We start from the raw sequence: 20,515 nt of genomic DNA on the forward strand, positions 1-20,515 counted from the left end.
TTTACATTTATTAATTTTGCGTCAATTTTTTTTGATATTTAAAATTATTTTAAATAACAAAAAAATAAGTCAATAATAATGTCTTTTTGGCTGATTGAGACAAATTAGTAAGTCACAACCGTTCAAAAAAAAATACAAAAGCTTGACGCAAAACAAATAAATACCAAAAATATTGAATAAAGACAAAAAATAAAGTCACCTAACTTATTGAACCAAAACAAGACACACACATAAAGATGCAAAAAATTTGACTTTTTTGTTTATATTTGTCTTTATTAAAATAAATTTTAGTTTGGACCATAATTTTGTGATTCCTCTCTTAGAATAGAACCAATAATTCACAAAAAAAATTGACATGGAACATAAAAATATGGAAAAAATTAAATAAAGACAAAAAAGAAAAGAAAAGAAACAATAGGCTTATATAGCCGAAAGACCCCACCGGGATTTTGCCAATTTGTGAACATGTTTCAACCTATATCGGGGAAGAGTGAGGAGAAGGAAAAGAATGAGGGGGGAAAGGGGAGTGGATGGGGGGAAGGGGAAAAAGGGAAGAAAAAAAAAAAAAGTAAAGCGGATTGGGTCAGGCGGGTTTGGGTTTGGCTTGACTCATATATTTGACCCGACCTGTTTCAACCCGTTTACTATTTGACCCATATTTGACGCATCCATATTTGACCCGTGACCTGTTTCAACCCACCCAAACTCGCTCAGACCTGCCCATTTGCCGCCTTTACTTGTCGGTATTTTTTTCGGACCGAGGGACTGTGCTGCGCAGCATGCTGTGCGGGGCAAATCGCCACCGCTCTAGTCTACTCTGATGATCGAAAACGTTCACTTAGTAGAGCTTGTCGAGCAGAACATGTGTACCAAAAAGCAACTTGATCGGATATTATTAAGTGCCTAATCCAAACATTATTATCTTGAAACGAATGGATCCGAAACACTAGATTAAAATCCACTGTTTTTTGGTACAATTAATAATCCGAAACACTAGATTAAAATCCATTGTTTTTTGGTACACTTAATAATTTCAAGATAATAATGTTTGGATTAGGCACTTAATAATATCCGATCAAGCTGATTTTTGATGCATTTGTTCTACTCGACGAGCTCTACGAAGTGAACGTTTATGATCATGGAGCAAGACCGGAGCAGAGACGATTTGCCCCACACAGCACGCTGCGCAGCACGGGGCTGCGTAGCACAACCCCTCAGTCCTTTTTTTTCCCCTTTTATACATGCGAGAAGAATTAACATAAATTTACTGGAATAATGATAGATAACATTCGAAAAAAGATAATAGGAAAATCACTGTACATTCTTGACATTCAAAATACGGGGTTTGACTAATATGCCCCGTGGTGGTTTTAGGGCATCACATCAACGCCCCAAAGTTATGTAATAAAATACTCTCCGATACGAGCCACTGTCAGGTTTGGCTTTAATATAAGTTGTTTGGATTATTTTTTTATTTTTACATAAATTCTTTTGCCTTTGTTAAATTTTCGTCAACTTTGTTGTGGACTATTGATTCTTTTCGATCAGATGAATCTAACAAGTACAAATATGTTCAAAACTCAATTATTTTCGAGTAAAAACAAATATAATCCAACTCAAACAGATTTTTAGTTTATTTTTGTATTTATTCAAGTTTTTTTTTAGTTTTGAACATTATTTTTACTTTTTTAGATGTCTCTAGCCAAGACGAGTCAATAATTCAAATAAAATTGATGCAAAACTAACAAATGTGTACAAAAATTGAATAGAGATAAAAAAAAATCCAAATGACCTAGGAGGGGTTTTTTTTTTTTTTTCCAGTTTTTTGCTTTTGTTTTTACTTTTTTGAAAACTAATGAAAAAAACTTGTTTGGTAACAAGTTTTTACTTTTTTGTTTTTCATAAACTTTTTTAGAGTTTTGTAAACTATGGAAACTACCAAAAAAAATTTCCCCAGTTTTTTTTTTTTTTTTGAGAAATACAAATATTACCAAACATGTTTCTTGTTTTTATTTTTATGAAGTACATAAATCTATTTCTACTCCTAGTTTCTTAAAAATAAAGAACTGAAAATGTTACCAAACACACCCTTAATAAGTCATAATTTTCTGATTGCATAGTCATTGTTTGTACAACAAAAGGTAAATAATGGATGTGGAGGGCGCTGCTCTGCCTTAGGGGCAAGACCGGAACGGACCCGTAGCTCAGGCACAGCCTCAAGCTGCTGCTCCTAAGGGACAACAGCGCGCCGCTTCCGTAAATAGTCCCCATAAGTTAGTTAGAGCCCGTTCCAGAAATTTTCTTATTTTATAAGTACTTATTTTGGTGCTTTATTCCACAAAACCCAAATAAGCAGTTTATTTTCACATTTTCAAACTTAAAAATAATGTAAATGAAAAATAATATTTCAATTTTTTTTGCACCGTATTAAAGATTTCAATGAGATCTATCAAACAAGATCCATAGTGATCGGAAAATTATTTCCGTAAATACATGATTTTTGAGCTTAAAATTACCTTTTTAAAAAATAAGTACTTATTCACCCTTTTGTGGAACACACCTTATTATTAGACAAAAAATAAGTTCTTATTTCGGTTCTGGAACGGGCTATTAACTACCTTATTAGTACTAGCAAAAAGTGGCAACATTTATGTTACAGTAAAAAAAAAAGGTATAGTAACGTTTCGTGGTATCTCGTATAGTAACATTCACGAGTAGGTAGACATTAATGCATTGTAACACTTAAATCAAATCAAATGGTTTAATCATTTGGTTAAAACACTTAATCAAATCAATATCCGCCATCACTATTAACTACCACATTTCGTAATTATGTCACATTGATCAATTCATATGGTTCGACCGATTAACTGGTTAACTTTTAATCAAATCTACATTAGTTTACTTTAGTCAATTATATCGAATCTAACCGATCACAGTCAACCATCATCACTATTCGTAACATTAGCGTCTGTGCCCGTTCGATGCATGGGATAAAAAAAATCCATTGGTTTATTTTCAGTCTCGTGTATCGAACGGGTAAAAACGCTAGCTGATAAAAAAAGATAGTTTAATATTTTATCCAGTCTCGTGTTTAATGCACGCTAGTATTGGTCTCATTTTATACACAGAAAAACGTTTAATGAAAAATGAATTTAGAGTACCATGTGACGGTACCAGTGGTATAGAATAATTTTTCCTCCCTCCCTCCCTCCCTCTAAAAAAAAAGTGAAAAATCTAGAAATTAAGAATGGAAGTTTGAAAGTTTGTGGGACTCAAACACATTTGTTTAGTATATTGATAGATTTGCAAATTACTCCGTATGTAATAGTAATAAATTGAAATGTCATGAATTAATCGATTGATTGATTAAAACTCTTATTTCAAATCAAACGGTCACCGCAATCAATTGTATCGATCAACATAGTCGTCGCTCTAAAAGTAATCGATTAAAACTAATCTGTACTAAACACTACTAAGTATTATTTTGGCATTTAATCACTATATCATGTGTTAGGCATGTATACGATGGCGGATATACGATCATCCCAAAGAGTATATCCAAACTACTTCTTTATTTTTTTTTTATCAGCAATATCCAAACTACTTATATTCTATGTTTGCCAATGCCACCGGATATAGAGTTTAAATATTATATCAACTGTTTGTCACCCGGATATTATATTCGTCTATGGCCGGATATAATACTATCATCTTCCCCCACCTTAATTATATTAGCCCTGGCTTCTTAATTATAATTACCAGAATGTCGCCATTCCATTCTAATTCTATATCCATCTACATACGCACCTGAAAATAAAAATCAAGCATATAGGAGTACATATCTACTCCTGTATAAACAACATAAACAAAAAATCTACTGCATATTCTCCATATATCTATATATGTCCGTCCTTTATCATATTTCTTGCAATGGTATATCCATTCATAATTAATCTGGTTATGGAGTATATGTTTTGGGGGAATTTGATGCCCAAACCCACTATGGGACATTGTAGAACAAATATGAAGCCTAAGAATAGGGCAGAAAATAAACAGAACCAAGCTTTTATTGTGTTTGAGCTCAGCTTGGATGTAAACGAGCAAATCTTTAACGAATTGAGTTGAATTTATTTACTAAACGAGGCTCTATAAATAAGTAGAGCCTACTATTTCGAAGCAAGCTTTGGAGTGTTAAGCTCAGATGATTTATTAAATGTGCCCAAAACTAGATCTCGAACACTGCTCGATTATTAAAAGATTCAAGCCTAGCTACGCTTTAAATTGCTTGCGAACAACTCGGTGTTTGTTTGTAGTTCTTGTTTAGAACTTCCTTTTCCAATTGCCTCTTTTTCTTATTGGGCCGTAAGTGGACCCATTTCAGTTCCACAAACGTCAAAAAAATGACTTTGAAAAGTGAGGCGCTTCAGGACGCGGACCCGACCCAGAGTCTCCACCCATCCCTTTCCTCCCTTCACTTCAATTCCGTCTTTCTCGTTAACTCCTCTCTCTCTCTCTCTCTTAAATGCCTCAATCTTCGCCCCTCTCACTCCTCCCCACGGCATCTCCTTCTCTCTCTGTCAGCCGCTGTGACGGAAATTAATCCCGAATTCAATACCCTCCCAGTCCCCATTGTTTTTCTTTCACCTTTCTGATGCTACTTCACTTCACTTCAGAATAGTAAATTTATTTTACCCGCATTTTCTGTGTCTAGGATCTCCCCAAACCAGTAGCTTCAAATTTGATTCCACATGGTGTCTCAAATGCAGCTCTGAACAACCCCAGCTCTGAAAAATTCCTCTCTCTAACTCAAACTTCAGAGTGTTCAGCATCGATTACGCCATCCAAGGTTTGCATTTCATCTTCCTATTTTGTCCCTACCTTCTTCTTCTGTTTCGGCCGATTTATTTCAGCTGAAACAAAGGCTCTTAATTTTTTGGGGGAAAAAGTTTCGTGTTTATCTGTGCGCAGATGCTGCATTCTCCTGTTTGTATATATGTATGTATGAATATGTGTATCGCTTTGACCTTTTTTTCAAATTGAAGTGTTTTTTTATTAGTATCATCTGGTGCGCCATTTTTGTATTTGCCTGTCCTAGGTTTAGGGTTGGGTAAAAGCAGAGCTGGGAAATATCAGTGGCAGAGAGCAAAAGCAAAACAAACTTAATTTTTTAAAGGGCTTTTGATTGTGAAGCCAGAAACTTTCCTCAAGCGGAGATCTTTTTGCTTCAAAAGAAGTTTGTTTGATTACGTCTAAAAGGTATTTCAACTTTTTTTATATTTAAAATACCCTTTTTTTTCCTTTTTGTTTTCTCTTTTTCTGTTGGGTTTTTGTTCAAAATGGTTTCTGTTTCTTGGGTGATAACTCACTCTCTCAGTGTCGATTCAGGAGCCCAGCAAGTCCCGTGTCAACTCAGTAATAGGATTCTTATGATCGGCAATTTGTTGGACTTTATTCTTAAACCAATAAAGAAAAAACTTGTTGGAATTGGTTTGGTTTTGTGGGGTTTGGTTTGGTGTTAATGAATTGATTTATCAAAAAAAAAAACCTTGTGCTTGGGATAGCTACAAAGTTTTTTCTTTTTCTTTTGAGCGTTTTCTTCGATTTTCTCGTCATTTTCCCCTTGCCGATGTGAAACTTATTTTCTTTCTTTTGTCTCTGACCTTTTCTTCTTCTGTCATTTTTTTAATACTCCTTTCCCCATGGATAAAGAAAAAAATCAGCTTTTGAGACAATTAGCTTCACTTTCCCCCTCCTTTTTGGGAAGAAAATCCCACTTTTCAAAGCTTTTTCCGAGTCATTTCTTTGCTTTATTTTCCTTTATAACATGCATAATTGTTCCCTATACAAATTGATAGGGACGTGAATTTTTGCTAGCCATCATCTATCTGTACCAAATTACAAATTTGATTTGAATTGTCATACAGTGTTTGCCAAAAGTCACTACTTATCTGGCAATATTGAATGTGAACCTATACCCCTGTAGGGATCACTGAATGTTTGTTCCCTAGTGACGTTTGCTTTTTGAAATTTTGAAAACAATCACATTTAGTGTAGGAGAGGAGTATCTGCCCAATCATCTTGGGTTCTTCTGAAATTTGTTCCCAAGATCAAGTTGGATACAAGAAGAGATGTTGATCATGAGGAGGAGATTTGCTTGCTGCTCTCGGGACAGAGAGCTTAGTTTTGACTTTGATGAACAAGAGAGTAAGTGCTCTCTCTCTCTCTCTCTCTCTCTCTCTCTCTCTCACGCACGCACGCATGCCGCACACACAGGTGAGATGTATCTTGTGTGTACATGTTGGATACAAGAACAGTTGTATGTTCAATTGCTTACAGGGCCAGCTCCATGATTTTATTTCAGGGGCGATAATTACGGGAGTTAATTGAGACAAAACTCTATGATAGACTCCAACTTGAAAATATAAATCATATATTTCTACTATAGAAAAGATCTTAAAATAAACCTTTCAAGTCACACGCAAAAGAAAATTTTAAATAAAAGCTATTAAGGAGTGGTTACAAAACTTATTGGGCTGAGTAATTTTGGTTTTGCTGGGCTATACTACGGAGTTGTTCACAAATTTTATTTGACTTTCATTTACTTTGGCTCCGTATGAGTAATCCAGCAGCAACAATACTAAAGAAAAGTTAGAATGTGTGTCAAAAAATAACAGTGTATTTGTTAAACGCAAGGGGTTTGGTTGAACCCTCTTAAACAACGGTGTAGCCACCCCTAATTGCTTGATGCAAAATAAATATAAATGCTAATTTATGTCGTTTGGCTTCACCAACATATGAAATGATTTCTGTCATTGTATCTAGATATGCTTGACCAGAAACCACATTTGTCTAATATTTCAACACTTGAAATTATCGTTTGAGAAAAAATAATATCGAGGTTTGGAAGAATGACATGTACGTTTTCCCAATTACCAACCATAGAGATAACAATATATTCATCTTACAATAGTTATATTCATCTCATAAGGTAGCAGCTGTCCATGGATTGTAGTATAATACGCAGGAGCAGTCCATACGGAACTTATGTCAACTAAACACAATGACATTGCAAATGAAACAAAATTATATTTAGTGTTTGCTTTACTAGTTTCATGACTATACTGTGAAGACTGTAGTCCCGTAAGTGTTGCAGAAAGCGCGCCTAAAACTAAAACAAACCAAGCCGAGCCTTAGGTGATGTGGGTGGTTTTTTTATGTTTATATCAAGATGTGGGTAGTCCATGCTGCAAAAATTTGCTTCAGCACTGTTCCTGCCTTGAAAGGCAAAGGGTTTATCAAAGATGGGTGGGCCCCCCAGGTATGTAAACTCTGGAACCCATTCGGCAGCACCACCATTAGTATATTTTGCATACAGAGTATCTCATTTAATTTGGTTGAACATGTATTGTATATGAGGAGCAGTAAATGTCCATCACCACAACCTGGACATAAAAACTTCAAATTTGACATTAATAAATTGAGTTCCATAGTTTTATGTTGCCTTTTGTTACAAGCATCATTCTTCACATTCTTTTTGAATGCAACCGTGTATGAGATCATGGGGATCTGGATGTTTTGAATTATTACTTTAATATAAAAATCTCTGCCTTTCATTAAGGTGGAAAATGATTTCCTTTACCCTTACTGGCTTGAAATTTGTTGATATTATCATGTATAAACTCTGAAGGAATAGGAAGCAAATATTACGAGCTTACAATGGTTAATCTTTTGCATATTATCTGCGCTTGTATTTCTGAATAGGGAAAACGGGCCTAAGCATTTCTATCTACATTTCAATGCGAGTTTGGTTGTGACCCGGTTGAGGTCAAAGTTTTTTCTCATTAAAACTTTTGGTACAAAATTTGAGAAAAGAACTCTTGTTGCTGCGGGTTTGGAGATATTTTTGGTGCTATGAGTTTTAAGATTTTACTTTTGTATGATGTAATTAAGGAAATTTTAAAACCCCAGTTGGTTACTAGGGTCTCACAGGTGAGATCCATTAATTGTTCCCTTTCTTTGAACCTGGAGGCACTGCAATGATGAAGGACCCACAACTTTAGAATTCTTTAATTACTTTTTTATGGATGAAAACTTTGAATATATTGGTGTTTGTTTTGAAAAAACGGAGATACCATAAATAAAGTTGGTGTGATTTATCCAGAGGACAGAGCCCATGGAAAGTCCATGTCTCTTATTTATTATACTGATTCATGGCAGTGGTGGGCCCCATCTGTAACCCAGGTGGGGTTGATGGTTTCTATTCAAATCAGCTTCTGTTCTTGTTTAAGTTTTTCTGTGTTCCAGACACCCCTGCCACCACAATTTAAGGGAAAAATCTCGACCTAGGTTGATTATACCTTATTAAATATATGTCATGTTCTTTCTGTATTGGATTGTTGACCTAAGGCTCCAGATCTAGGGTTATGAAGGTTCCTTGTTAGATCTGGACCATAAATACTCAAAAGTCAAAATGTATGTTTGACCATTTAGTTTAATGAATAAGTAAAGTAATAATAAATTAAATTAAAGTACACAAAGTAGAAATGATGAAAGGAAAAAGAACTTAAGAATTACTTAGTTTACCTTCTATATCCTCCATAGAGCCCATCAAACACTGCTTTCGGACTGCCCGGATGCTGCTTCGAATTCTGTTGATTCTATAATCTATTGTAAGAGGCTTCCAGTTTTCTTTTGAGCCAAGCATTTTTTCTTGAACGGTTGAGACAAGCAGTTGAAAACACAGATTGGAATTTGCATGTGCTAGCTAGCTCTTTCACAGTTGAGACAGATTTGACTTTGCTTTGCACTGACATGTGAGAAGCACCTAGTTGTTGCCGCAAAGTCTGCATAGAGGTTGGAAAGTTGTTGAGCAGAGATTCTGATTTCTATCTACTAAATTGGACTAGTTAGTCTATATGAGCTACTTTTGTAAAGTGCTTACTTTGTGGTTGTCTTGTTATTCTCAATGGTGTTGCAATCTCTGCATATTTGTTTATGACAACCTTTTGGAGCAAAACTGCAGTACCATTGGATCTTGTCCCTCCGATGAACAGGCTATCGCAGCTGGCATTCTCTTCATACTTTTCTTCTATCCGAAGTTTTTTCACCTTCTTTCCTTCGGTGTCAAAAAGCCTTCTATGCTAGAAGCATGGAGAACTTGAAAATTTTGGAGATTGCATAATGTTGGCCTAAGTCATGCATAATAATCAGATGAATAAGCAAATGCTCCCTGAAGATTGTCATACTAGTGATGCAGGGGTGATCATACTTTATACCAAATTAGGTTGAACATTGAGAAAGATGAAATGTGGCACAGCGTATACTATCCTGAAATACATGCCTCATTAACGTGCTCATCAACCAACTGAAAGCAGAACAAACTACCATTTCATATTGCGTAAATAATTCAGTTCCTATATCATATGCTAGTTTTTCTCTTAGTCATTACTATCTCATGCTATTGTTTGCACAACAAATCACTAAAAGTCAACAGTTTGGATGTTGAAAATTTCTGTTGTGTATTTCTTTTGTCTGATGTAAATACTGTTTGCCCTTTCTCTGGTTAGTGTATTAATGTAAAGGAAACTGATTTCAGGAATAATGACATACAATGGCCTAGAGAGTTGCATTCTTAACAACCATGCTTATGAAACTGAAAGCCCCACTAGCAGGGGGGATGGATGTGTCTCCGACTCCTTGGACGAAGATGCCTCAAGCTGTTCTTCTAGCAATAATGCCACTGGATCATACTCTTCTCACTGGACAATGGTGAAGAGGGATGAGCAGGGACTAGATGAATGGGAGATTGCAGAAAGCGCCAAACAGTTTTATTGCAAGGAAAAACCTATTCAGAGTCTTCAGTTTTCAGATGTTGAAGCAATGAAAGAGAGATTTGCAAAATTGTTGTTGGGTGAAGATGTTACAGGGGGACATAAGGGGCTCCCCACTGCATTAGCTTTGTCTAATGCCATAACAAATCTAGCAGGTACACTAAGTGTCCATTTCCTCACAAGATTGGATGTTATGTATTTTAGTCAATACATTGCAATACAGGGTATTCTACTTCACACATGTAGCTTAGCGCCAATAATAAATTATAGGGAATACTTCTTAAACATGATGGTATCTGTGTAGGAAGATGGTAATCTTGCTTCAAGGAAAGTGTGAAAATGCTCAAAATTTAAGCTTGATCTTTTGAAAGTTTCTTTGGACTTCACATCCAAGATCGAACATGTTCTGATTTCAGGTTTAAGACGAAATAATTAGCTTCTACCTATATTAATGGACATGTACCACATATAAAACACGACATCAGGTTGAATGTCAATTTCTCAATGGTAGAAGAGGAGATCAAATCTTGATGTTTCAAAGGAACTTGGGTGGCTTTGATCCTTGTCTTAATATTATAACGTCATTCTTCTGTTTCTATTCCTTTTTTAGGTACATTAACTTTCCTTTAACTTGAAAATGCTATATATGGATTTGCAGCATCAATTTTTGGAGAACTGTGGAAATTGGAGCCACTTCCAGAAGATAGAAAGACCAAATGGCGAAGAGAAATGGACTGGTTGCTCTCCCCTACCAACTATATGGTTGAGTTGGTTCCAGCTAAGCAACACGGTGCCAATGGCCGCACAATGGAGGTAATTTCCCTTTTTGGTTCAATGAAGTGGAATAATTTTTCCCTTAAGCTGTGGATTTAGTCCTTTGCATTGTGATTTATGGTCCTTTTCATCAACTCTTTTTTTTTTGAGCAGATAATGACTCCAAAAGTTCGTGCAGACATCCATATAAATCTTCCAGCACTTCAGAAGTTGGACTCCATGCTTATTGTGGGTGGTTACTTTATTCCTATCAAAATCAAATGAACTATACTGCATTCGTTCTCTAAATTTACCCTATCTGCGTATCTAAAACTGACAGGAGATTCTAGATTCAATGGTTAGCACTGAGTTTTGGTACGACGAAGGAGGGAGCCGAGCTGAAGGAAGGAGCACGAGTATAAGAAGGAGCAGAAAGTGGTGGCTTCCTTTGCCCCAAGTACCAACCAGAGGCCTTTCGGAACTTGAAAAGAAAAAATTGCTAAATCAGGGTAAAGTGGTGCACCAAGTATTCAAGGCTGCCAAATCCATCAATGAATCTATCTTGCTTGAAATGCCTGTCCCAACCATTATCAAAGATGCACTTCCTAAGGCAAGCAACTTTCTTCGTTTCAAAGTACTTTATCCGCAGTAAGCTTAGACAAATTTCCCCAGGATTTTTTATGTTTTGTTTTGTAATTTAAACCTTTAAATCCAACCTTGGGTTTTACTTGAGTCATGGTAATGGAAGGTATCCTAGCATCGGATGACATATAAGCCTTGATGAAATAGCTCTCATCCATGTTGGAAGCTCATTAGGTGACAGATTTTTCACTTGAAAGTTCAATACATTGTCATATTCATTCCGAAAAAGCTAACCTTCTACAAGAGCAAGAAATGGCCATCAGACTTTGGGCTCAAGCCATCATTGAAGCTCATTTGTGCCAAAAGAGTAAAGTATTGCAATTTTGTCACTTATGTGTGATTTTCAGCTCTTAATATGCTATTATTATTGCATCTCACTCTCATGGCAGAAGTTTGTCTATTCACTGCTATACATATGCAGATATGCTGTATATCTTATGAATATGAAGACTACATTTCAGGACTTAGAGAATTGTTTCTGCATTTTTTCACTAGTGATGAGTTTGACGACCATCTATACTTGTTTACAGTCTGGAAAGGCATGTCTTGGCGAAGAATTTTACAGAATCTTGAGTGCCGAATCAGTATCAGCAGAGGAAATGCTCAATTCTCTAAGTTTGAAATCTGAACACAATGCCCTTGAAGCCGTCAATAGGTTGGAAGCAGCAGTATTAGCTTGGAAAGAGAGAATTATTGAACAAACCTGTGCTAAATCACCAGTTCGAACTTCATGGTCCTTCATAAAGGATCCAATATCTGACCTGGATAAGATGGAGTTCTTATTGGACCAAGCGGAAGCTCTTATACAGCAGCTGAAGACCAGATATCCTAACCTTGCCCAGACATTTCTTGATGTTGTGAAAGTCAAATATGGAAAGGTAAGTTTAATAAAATGCAATTTCCTAAGTTTTCAAGCCTTTGTTTGTACTTCGAGTTTGAACGGCGGCACATTCTTGAGTGATGATGGTACCTTTTGAGCTTCATTATGTAGATTTGTACCGTTTTAACTTGTGGGGGTTTGGGATGATTCCATAACTGTCGCATGGAAAATAATCCCATTACTTGGCTTTCATGACTGATTCAAAAGGTGTACGATGACATTTTGTCCTAAATTGGTAAAAATGCTAATGTCATGGGAGAAATAATCCTTCTCCAAGCAAGTTGACCATAAAGTTGCTTTAAGCTCATCACTTTGCATTGCCTTTCCGACGGTTTAATACTCTGTAACATAAAATGGGAAAATAATACAGAGATATATATTCATTAGCAGTTTACAAACACTTTATTGCTATTATCAACTACTATGGCAGTGCAAGCTGAAACAAAAATTACTTAACCCTTAAAGAATGTGAGATTTGTATTTTGTACCATATCATTGACAATATCTCCATGCTTTCTTAATTACGTTTTCACTTATTCACATGTAAACTTGTTGTGTTGGCAAAAACTATTTCATAATTTTGATTATTTCCTTACTATTGCTGCTATATGTAGGATGTTGGACATTCAATTGTAGAAGCATATTCCCGAGCTCTTCAAAACTTGGCATTCAAGATACTCACACGGATGGGGGATATTTTGAGAGAAGATGTTTTAAGCAATCCCAACTCACCTGTGCCTACAGGGTGCTTTCCCGGAATGAATCTTTCTGACTCACCGGTGCATAGTCAACGTGTGAGGCACTCTCTTATTGACCAGATGAACAAAGTGGATGGTGAGTTTTGCAGTGCTGAAATCAAATCAAGTCCAGTGACTGCAACGCCAAGTCGAAACAGAGTTTGGTGCATTGGCAGAGAGGCTTGCAGCAGTGTGTCTCCTCCAGATTCCCCTTAATAGATAGCCAAGATTATGGTTCCGAAAAATGTATTTGGGAAATTGTACTTCTGGGTGTTTCTGGGGCACAAGTTTTGTTTGGTTTTCTTGTGGCTGCAAGGTGGTTTTGGTGATGGTTTGAGAGCTGTATGCATGGCATGCTGTACAAAAAGAGAGAATTGCAATTGCCAGAGGTTATTATGCAATGGCAATAATATTTGGTGTTCTTGGATCAAACAATGTAATTGTATGCTGTGAGTCTGAACTTTTTCGCTAATCCCAAAGGTCGATAAAGTTCTAGTTCCTCAACAGCTCAATGTACACTGAGTGCATCTCCGTTTTTTCGTTTTGACAAACAGAATTTATAGTTTTCCTAAAAGGTTCTGTTTCTAAGGTTCAAAGTGAACCTTTTAGGCACAGAACTGTACCAAGACTGGAGGCAATCTCCAACCGTGTAAATGGAAATGGCCTACTCATCTATTAAGGAATTGGGGGATGGTGTTGGGCAGTGGTGTGCATAGCATCGTGTTGCACACCTTCGAGCAGTCGGATCATGCATCCGACGGCTCAAATCTCATCTCGGCAATGAATGGCTCTCGATCGTTGGTTGCCGAGATAAGATTTGAGCCGTTGAATGCATGATCCGACTGCTCGGAGGTGCGTAGCACTCACTGCACAGCACCAACCTGTGGTACCAAATAAGGAAACTTTTTCTTTTTTCAACCTGCTCTAGGCTGCAAGGTCTCCCATGAAAGCTTGGTACTTATATTAAGCTAGTTTAGCAATATATCGGATCGGATACAAGCGAAAGACAAGAAATATTAATACCGATCTACAAGAGTTGCAATGATAAATAAAAAATCTACAAGAGTTGCGCTTACGGCAGGGTTTGGAATAGGACCTATGTTTCTCTTTTGAGGTTCTGATTTGTGTGAGCCTGCAAGGTGAAACTAGAACTCATGCCAATGCCACAAGACTGAAACCCATAGCATTCGCTACCCCGTACCACCAAACTACAACTGTTAGTTGAATAGATGGATAGATCCGAATTCAGTTGGTGATAATCCTTGCTCTAACTAGATGTCAAGAGTTCGGGTCTTGCTACAGGAAAAATCCTATTTCTTAAGACTACGACCTCCTTATGCACCAAAAAAAAAAAAAAGGGATATACTTACATCTGGTACTAATATAGTAAAAGAAGGATAGAATGTACCTGGTACTAATATATGAAAACGATATTAACGCTTCACTTTTTTTCTGTCACGTAAGTATTTTTTTATTTTATTTTTGCATTTTTGGGCAACTAATGATTTTTGTAGAACTCGTCGAGGACATTTACCATGTTGAAAATCATAAAAATTGGATGCTAAGTAATACCTTTTCGGAATGCATTTATGTTTATGAAAATGGGCTCAGCCACACTAAATGAAATCCATCAAACCCATTTGTACAATGTGAATTCATTTCCAAAAAGTATTAATTGGCATCCAATTGCCCAATTTTTATGGTTTTTGAAAAGATAAGTGCTTTCGGTGATCTCTACAAAATGAAAAGTTTTGATTATTGGAATAAATCTTGCTCGTGCCTGAAAAACACAAGTTGAACAGTTCCTTCCAAGATGATTTACCTGAAATTGTAAGTATTTTTTCTGTGAAGTGGCCATAAAAAAAACAAAATCAACTCATCTGTTGTAAATTGGCCATAGAGAAAACAAATTGGCCATAGAAAAAACAAAATCAGCTCATGCGTTGATATTCCCTTAATCTTTTCTTGGACTTCAAAAGGGTTTTTTCAACTTCGTCTTTGGATCTGGGCTTCTAATTTTGAGTGGCCGGCCCACTACCTTCATAGAACAGAACAAAGAATCGTTTCCCAAGCCTGAATTTTACCCGGCCCACTTTTCTCTCTGACGACTCTCTCTCTCTCTCTCTCTCTCTCTCTTCATGGCAGCTTCGGCCTCCGGGAGTCATCTGAGGGAGGCGTAGGATCCCGGTTGGTTCTTCGCATGCAAGTACTCTCTCTCTCTCTCTCTCTCTCTCTCTCTCTCTCTATTGCATTAACGGAGTGATTTTTCTGTCTTTTAACAATTTGGGCACGCCCGAAGGAGAAAAGAAGAGAATGGTTCAAAAGTTGTGGTCATAGTATAATTCTAATAGATTACGCTGTTCTCTTCAAATTGGAATTACTTGTCTTTATTTTACGTATCTCTGATTGTCTGTGTATGTATTTCGATGCTTGATAGTTGATACACACGTTGATGCAAAATTATTTGAAAGTATGATTGCCCAAATGGGCACCAACGTGGGTTTCAGTAGCAACTCGCTGCCGCATGTGTAAAGAAGCTGGAGCAGGGGGCCAATTTTTGGGTCCTATCATTGTGCACCATTTTCTGGCTCTGTTATCATGGGGTGTGGGCTTGACTTAATTTTTGTTATAAAATTTGGGATGGAATGGGCCGTTTTGATACCATCTGAAAACTTTATATCCAACTCAAAGCCAATTGACCATGAGTGGAGATGTCCCAACATTAGTTTTTAGTGATCACCCACTCTACTTCTAAGCAATGTGGGACCATATTTCCTTAACATCCCCTCAAGTGCAGCCGCGTTTGAGGTTTGTCTCGTGTAGCCTTTTTTGGGTCCCATCGTGCAGCCTTTATGTTGGTCTGTCTTAGTGGGAGTGTCCGGGTGTGGATTGTGAATTTTTTAAGATGTGGGGTGGATTGTGCGTTATATAATTATCAATTACATGGCAAACGATGTTATATATCAATCCTTGCTTACTGGCGGTGACAGCTAGTTTTGGTACATTGGGGAAGGCTGTTATTGCGTAACCCGAGGCCACCATCCTATTTCAATGCTTTGAGTTTTGTTTGGATGTCTCTGTGAATTGAGTAACTTCATTTTCTTTCCTGCCTTCCTGGCATGAAACCATTTTGTTAAGGTAAAATGTAATATAATTGATGAGTGTAAGGAAAAAAGAAGTGAAAACAGTGCGATCCAGCCATATACCGGAACTGTTCTGTAGGTACCAATAGCGGTGGTGATCATTCATTTCCACGAATGGTATAATCTTGGATGATGTTCTTGTATGCCTGCTGAATGTGTTACGGTACACGAATGTGGATGGCATTGTGTCCTTTGATTAGGACTCAATGATAACGTGGGCATTTCGGTTTTGGCTGAACTTGATGTTTTTCTGTTACGATTACTTTTATAGCAGTGCTTCTGTTTTTGATTGTTTTCCCTTTTTAAGTGCTTAAGTTGTTAATTTTTGTTAGGAGCGTAAGTGAGTTTTTGGAACCGAGTTTTTTTCTCCCAATCTCAGTTGATGCAAATTGGAAAAATGGGCTTGCCGCAATTCGCACGACCTAAGGGACAGGATGGAGAGTCAAGTCCTAACCTTTACGTGGCCAACTGTGGGCCCGCTGTGGGACATTCTTTTGACACTGTTGCATCAGTGTTCAGTTCCTTTGGAGAAGTGAAAGGAGTCTATGCAGCTGATGAAAGTGGTGCTCGTGTCATTGTTTCTTACATCGAGGAGAGTTCTGCTCAAGAAGCTTTAAAGGCTTTAAATCGACGTCCTTGTCCTGATCTTGGAGGCCGTTTCTTGCACATCCAGTATTCAATACATCAAGCTCCTAAACAGGTGCGAAATGGGTGCATTATTAGACAACTAGTTTATTTGTTCTTGAATTTTATTCGGCCCTTCTTGGTAGCTTTGATTTTGGATTAAAAAATGGGAGCTAAATTAACCTCTAGTAAATTTGCCCATATATTTGATCAATTTTTTATGAAGTACTTACATTTGAAGCAACATGTATACCTGTGGACTGGGGCTGTATAGGGGTGGCCTTATTGTCACTTGCTATTTTACATGACTCGTTTATCAAACTGGGGCTCATTAGGATTCATATCCTCTGGGTGGAACATGGTGTGCATCATGTTTCAGTGCTTTATTGGTTTGTTTGTTAATGACTGCCTTTTTGTCAGGTTCATATGAATAATTCAAATCCAGTAGCTTTGGTAGCTTCAGAAGCGAATATTCCAGGCCTTTACTTGTGGCATGACTTTATCACTGCAACAGAAGAAGAGGTTGGTAGGTTTTTGTCTCTTAAGTTTTAACAGTTCTAGTTCTCACATTTTTCATCTGGTCCTGTTTGTGGTTTTGATGGGCTGATGGGGTACCATCACGAGAAGCTTCTTGAGCCTATATTTGGAAATTGCATTTTGCAGGAATTGCTGGCAGAAGTTGATGATAGGCCTTGGAAAAGTCTAGCGAAAAGAAGAGTTCAGCACTATGGCTATGAGTTTTTATATGAAGTAAGTGATGATATGAGGAGAAGTTGTGAATGAATCTCCTGACACTTTCAAAGGCATGTTGCAGTTTTGTATGTTCTAATACTTGCGTTAGTCTACTGGCTGGTCTGACTTCTGAAAAGGATCTACTGACTAGGCTAATGGTCATTCTTTTCTGTAGCACTATGATAAAGGAAGATTTTGATTAGCTAACAGTTGTAGTTCTTTTTTCCCCCCACTTTTTGACAGACAAGGAACGTTGATACAAGGCAACACATGGGTGAACTTCCATCCTTTGTTTCTCCCGTACTTGAAAGAATCTCATCGATTTCAGATGTCGATGGTGCTGCAAACATGGATCTAGACCAACTCACGGTGGGTAGTGATCTGTTTTCTGCTCTCCTCAAAATTTGATCTGTCTCAACAGTTGTACAAGTTGATCTGAAATCTGAATGTAGTTTGGGTCTATTCTATCCTGGGTAGGGAGCATTGGCTGTTCCATGAAAAATATATCAAGCCTTCGAGGCTATGGTTCTACCGTTCTAGCTTTCATTATGATTGTTCACACTTGCATGTTCGTTAAATTGTGACTGGCATTACGTGCAAGTTGTTTCAGGTTAATGAGTACCCATCTGGGGTTGGCTTGTCCCCACATATAGACACCCATTCAGCATTTGAGGGATCAATTTTCAGCCTTTCTTTAGCAGGGCCTTGTATCATGGAGTTCAGGAGGTATTCGGAAGGTGTTTTAGTTCCAGAACCTGTATCAGGCACAGACAGCAAAGTGGAAAATCCTGACAGTAGTACAAATTTTGTAAGGAGGGCTATTTATCTTCCTTCTCGATCACTGCTACTGTTATCGGGGGAGGCACGATATGCTTGGCATCATTACATTCCGCACCATAAGGTATATCTCCCAATTCATAATTATCAGTTATGCATGCATGTTCAATATGTTAGGTATATTCTTATACTTTAGAAACTCATATTTTTGGATGATGGGTGGGATTAGTCCCTCCGGATAAGTTGGTCCATTTGTCTGGATACTGAGTTATCGAAAAACGTACAGTTATGTTTCGTACAGCAAGCTGCTCGCTTTCTAGCTATATGTAGTTTATTTTGCAAGGGAAAAACTTGAGAATCTCAAGAGGGGAGACTTCTGCTAGTTTTAGCGAAGAGCCTTGAACTTCCCCCCAGACTATATGATTTGGCCTAAATGAAGTCTCAGAAGGGGATATTCAGAATGACATTTTGAGATCATTGTTAGATACTTATGAGTTATGGCTTGCTGGTTTGGTCATATTCCAACAAGCTGCCACTTTTGAAATTAACCAATCGTAGCTCTTTCCGTTTTACACCGGAACTAGTTTCTTACCTTTAGGAACACTAACCTCAACTTCTTTGTGCCTCAACGCACCAGAAAATAATATTGTAGGCTGTCTCTTCCAACTCTCTTATGGTTGTCCTATACTCCTATACTAAGTCACATAATTTGCGTGCGTGACCAAGTGTGAAAGCTCCTTTCGAATCCCAAACTACTAAAATTCATGAGAGCGAGAATTGAGAGTGGAAGCGTAGAGCGAGGATTGAGAGCTGGAGGCGAGAGTCCTACCAGAGGATTATGTGACCTAGCTCTTGTATCCATGAGTGTTGAGGGTCGCATAAATGAACTTCAATCCTGCCAGTTACCAAAAAAACTTCGTTCCTGTTATATGACTTTTGTTTTTGACAATCTGTCCGACGAGCATTAGTGTGCGCAAATCTTTTATTAGTGTTGTATGAAGCACATAAGGGAGCTTTATTTGGGTGCGAAGGCATAACTCAGAAATGAATAAAACTAATAGTTTGAAGAGCTTCGACGTCTTTGGATTGCTACTTCCCTCTTCTTTTCTCTCATCTCTTTATCAGAATTTTCCTTCTTAAGGCACGGACTTGGATGTGAATGAGATGGAACCAGAATCTTTTTGTCCTTAACTTTCTGCACCTTTGCAGTGTTTCTACTAAGAATTTGAGGGGAAACCGTAGACGTTTTTACCATCTCGTTCACACTAATCAACAAGATTTGACATTTTAGCCTGTTGTTCACACTAACAACTTGTCAACAACTTTTTTACTCACATACCCATCTACAACTTATTCACTATTAGAAACAACTCGACATTTCTCAACAATTTATTCACTACTGGAAACACCTAACAACTTGATTGCAACAAATTTTTTCTCCAAACTTATTCACTACCGAAAACACCCTGATTCTTTCGTCTTAAATATGGTTTATGCTTCTTCTGCAGATTGACCTAGTTAAGGATAGTGTGGTCAGAAGGGGTTCAAGGAGAGTGTCCTTCACATTCCGTAAGGTATGCAAATGTCTTGTCTCCATCTACTGGACTAATTTCTTAATTTGTTCATTTGCATATTGTATATGTAATAGGGTTTTTTCCCCCTTAATTTGTTGCTTTAAGATTGGGATAGATCAATAGGAGTATGAATAATAACAGACAGGTTAAGTTGATGATTCTCACTGATGCAGGTTAGGAAAGGGCCTTGCAAATGTGAATTTCCTCAATGCTGTGATTTGCAGAGATAAAGCGGGGCGGTTTGCATGCTGATTTGAGATGGATTATGGGAAGTGTATAACTCTGTTAAACAAGCAAATGGAATTCTGAAGGGGAAAGACACTTTGGAACAACAAGATCATATGAGTTGAAAAATTCTGATTGTTCACAAACTAGAGTTAGGTTGATTAAGCAACGATCTCTGGAACAATAGAGGTGGAAAAATTGGGATCGTTAGACATAGGCTGTTACGGATTGGTGTTTCTGTTCCTCACCAACAAAAAGAAAAACCTTTCGTGCGGTGACTAAATATTGTTTCGTGGAAAACTTGTTGCATAGTGGTGCGGAGGACGTACCTTGGTTTAGAACCATTCACAATTTATGTGATATTTTAACATAGATACACGGATTTCTTTTCTTTTATGTTTTTGTAAATGTAAGAACCTTAGTACATGTCCATGGGGGAAATTTACCTGCATTATATTTCTTGCAGAGTGATCATTTTTTAGTTATCCTTGTTTTCTCTTTTTCATTTTGTGAGAAATATACGGTTTGGTAAGATGAACAAGGAAACGCATAGTAATGTAATTTGTTATTTAGAAAAAGAAAATATCCCTGACAT

General features: G+C 37.3%; 2 protein-coding genes across 7 annotated transcripts; both read left to right on the forward strand.

The window, feature by feature from the left end:
* Nucleotides 1-4,418: 4,418 nt before the first annotated feature.
* Nucleotides 4,419-13,351, forward strand: LOC131307871 (rop guanine nucleotide exchange factor 14). Of its 5 annotated transcripts, none has more exons than XM_058334593.1 (8): nt 4,419-4,849; nt 6,053-6,207; nt 9,599-9,988; nt 10,492-10,646; nt 10,761-10,835; nt 10,927-11,196; nt 11,690-12,106; nt 12,723-13,351. In XM_058334593.1, exons 2-8 carry the CDS (start codon nt 6,132-6,134, stop codon nt 13,059-13,061), a joined length of 1,722 nt encoding a protein of 573 aa, XP_058190576.1. In that variant the 5' UTR covers nt 4,419-4,849; nt 6,053-6,131; the 3' UTR covers nt 13,062-13,351. The 5 variants fall into 5 exon arrangements, with proteins under 5 accessions (XP_058190576.1, XP_058190575.1, XP_058190577.1 ...); XM_058334592.1 differs by having other exon boundaries at nt 6,058-6,207; XM_058334594.1 differs by having other exon boundaries at nt 4,463-4,849; nt 11,759-12,106.
* A 1,560-nt stretch (nt 13,352-14,911) lies between these two features.
* Nucleotides 14,912-20,405, forward strand: LOC131307693 (alkylated DNA repair protein ALKBH8 homolog). Of its 2 annotated transcripts, none has more exons than XM_058334338.1 (8): nt 14,912-15,051; nt 16,321-16,688; nt 17,033-17,134; nt 17,276-17,362; nt 17,588-17,713; nt 17,955-18,245; nt 19,630-19,695; nt 19,869-20,405. In XM_058334338.1, exons 2-8 carry the CDS (start codon nt 16,371-16,373, stop codon nt 19,923-19,925), a joined length of 1,047 nt encoding a protein of 348 aa, XP_058190321.1. In that variant the 5' UTR covers nt 14,912-15,051; nt 16,321-16,370; the 3' UTR covers nt 19,926-20,405. The 2 variants fall into 2 exon arrangements, with proteins under 2 accessions (XP_058190321.1, XP_058190320.1); XM_058334337.1 differs by having other exon boundaries at nt 14,916-15,051; nt 16,368-16,688.
* Nucleotides 20,406-20,515: the final 110 nt, after the last annotated feature.

This window comes from Rhododendron vialii, chromosome 11a (assembly GCF_030253575.1).
Source record: "Rhododendron vialii isolate Sample 1 chromosome 11a, ASM3025357v1".
Classification (NCBI taxonomy): domain Eukaryota; kingdom Viridiplantae; phylum Streptophyta; class Magnoliopsida; order Ericales; family Ericaceae; genus Rhododendron; species Rhododendron vialii.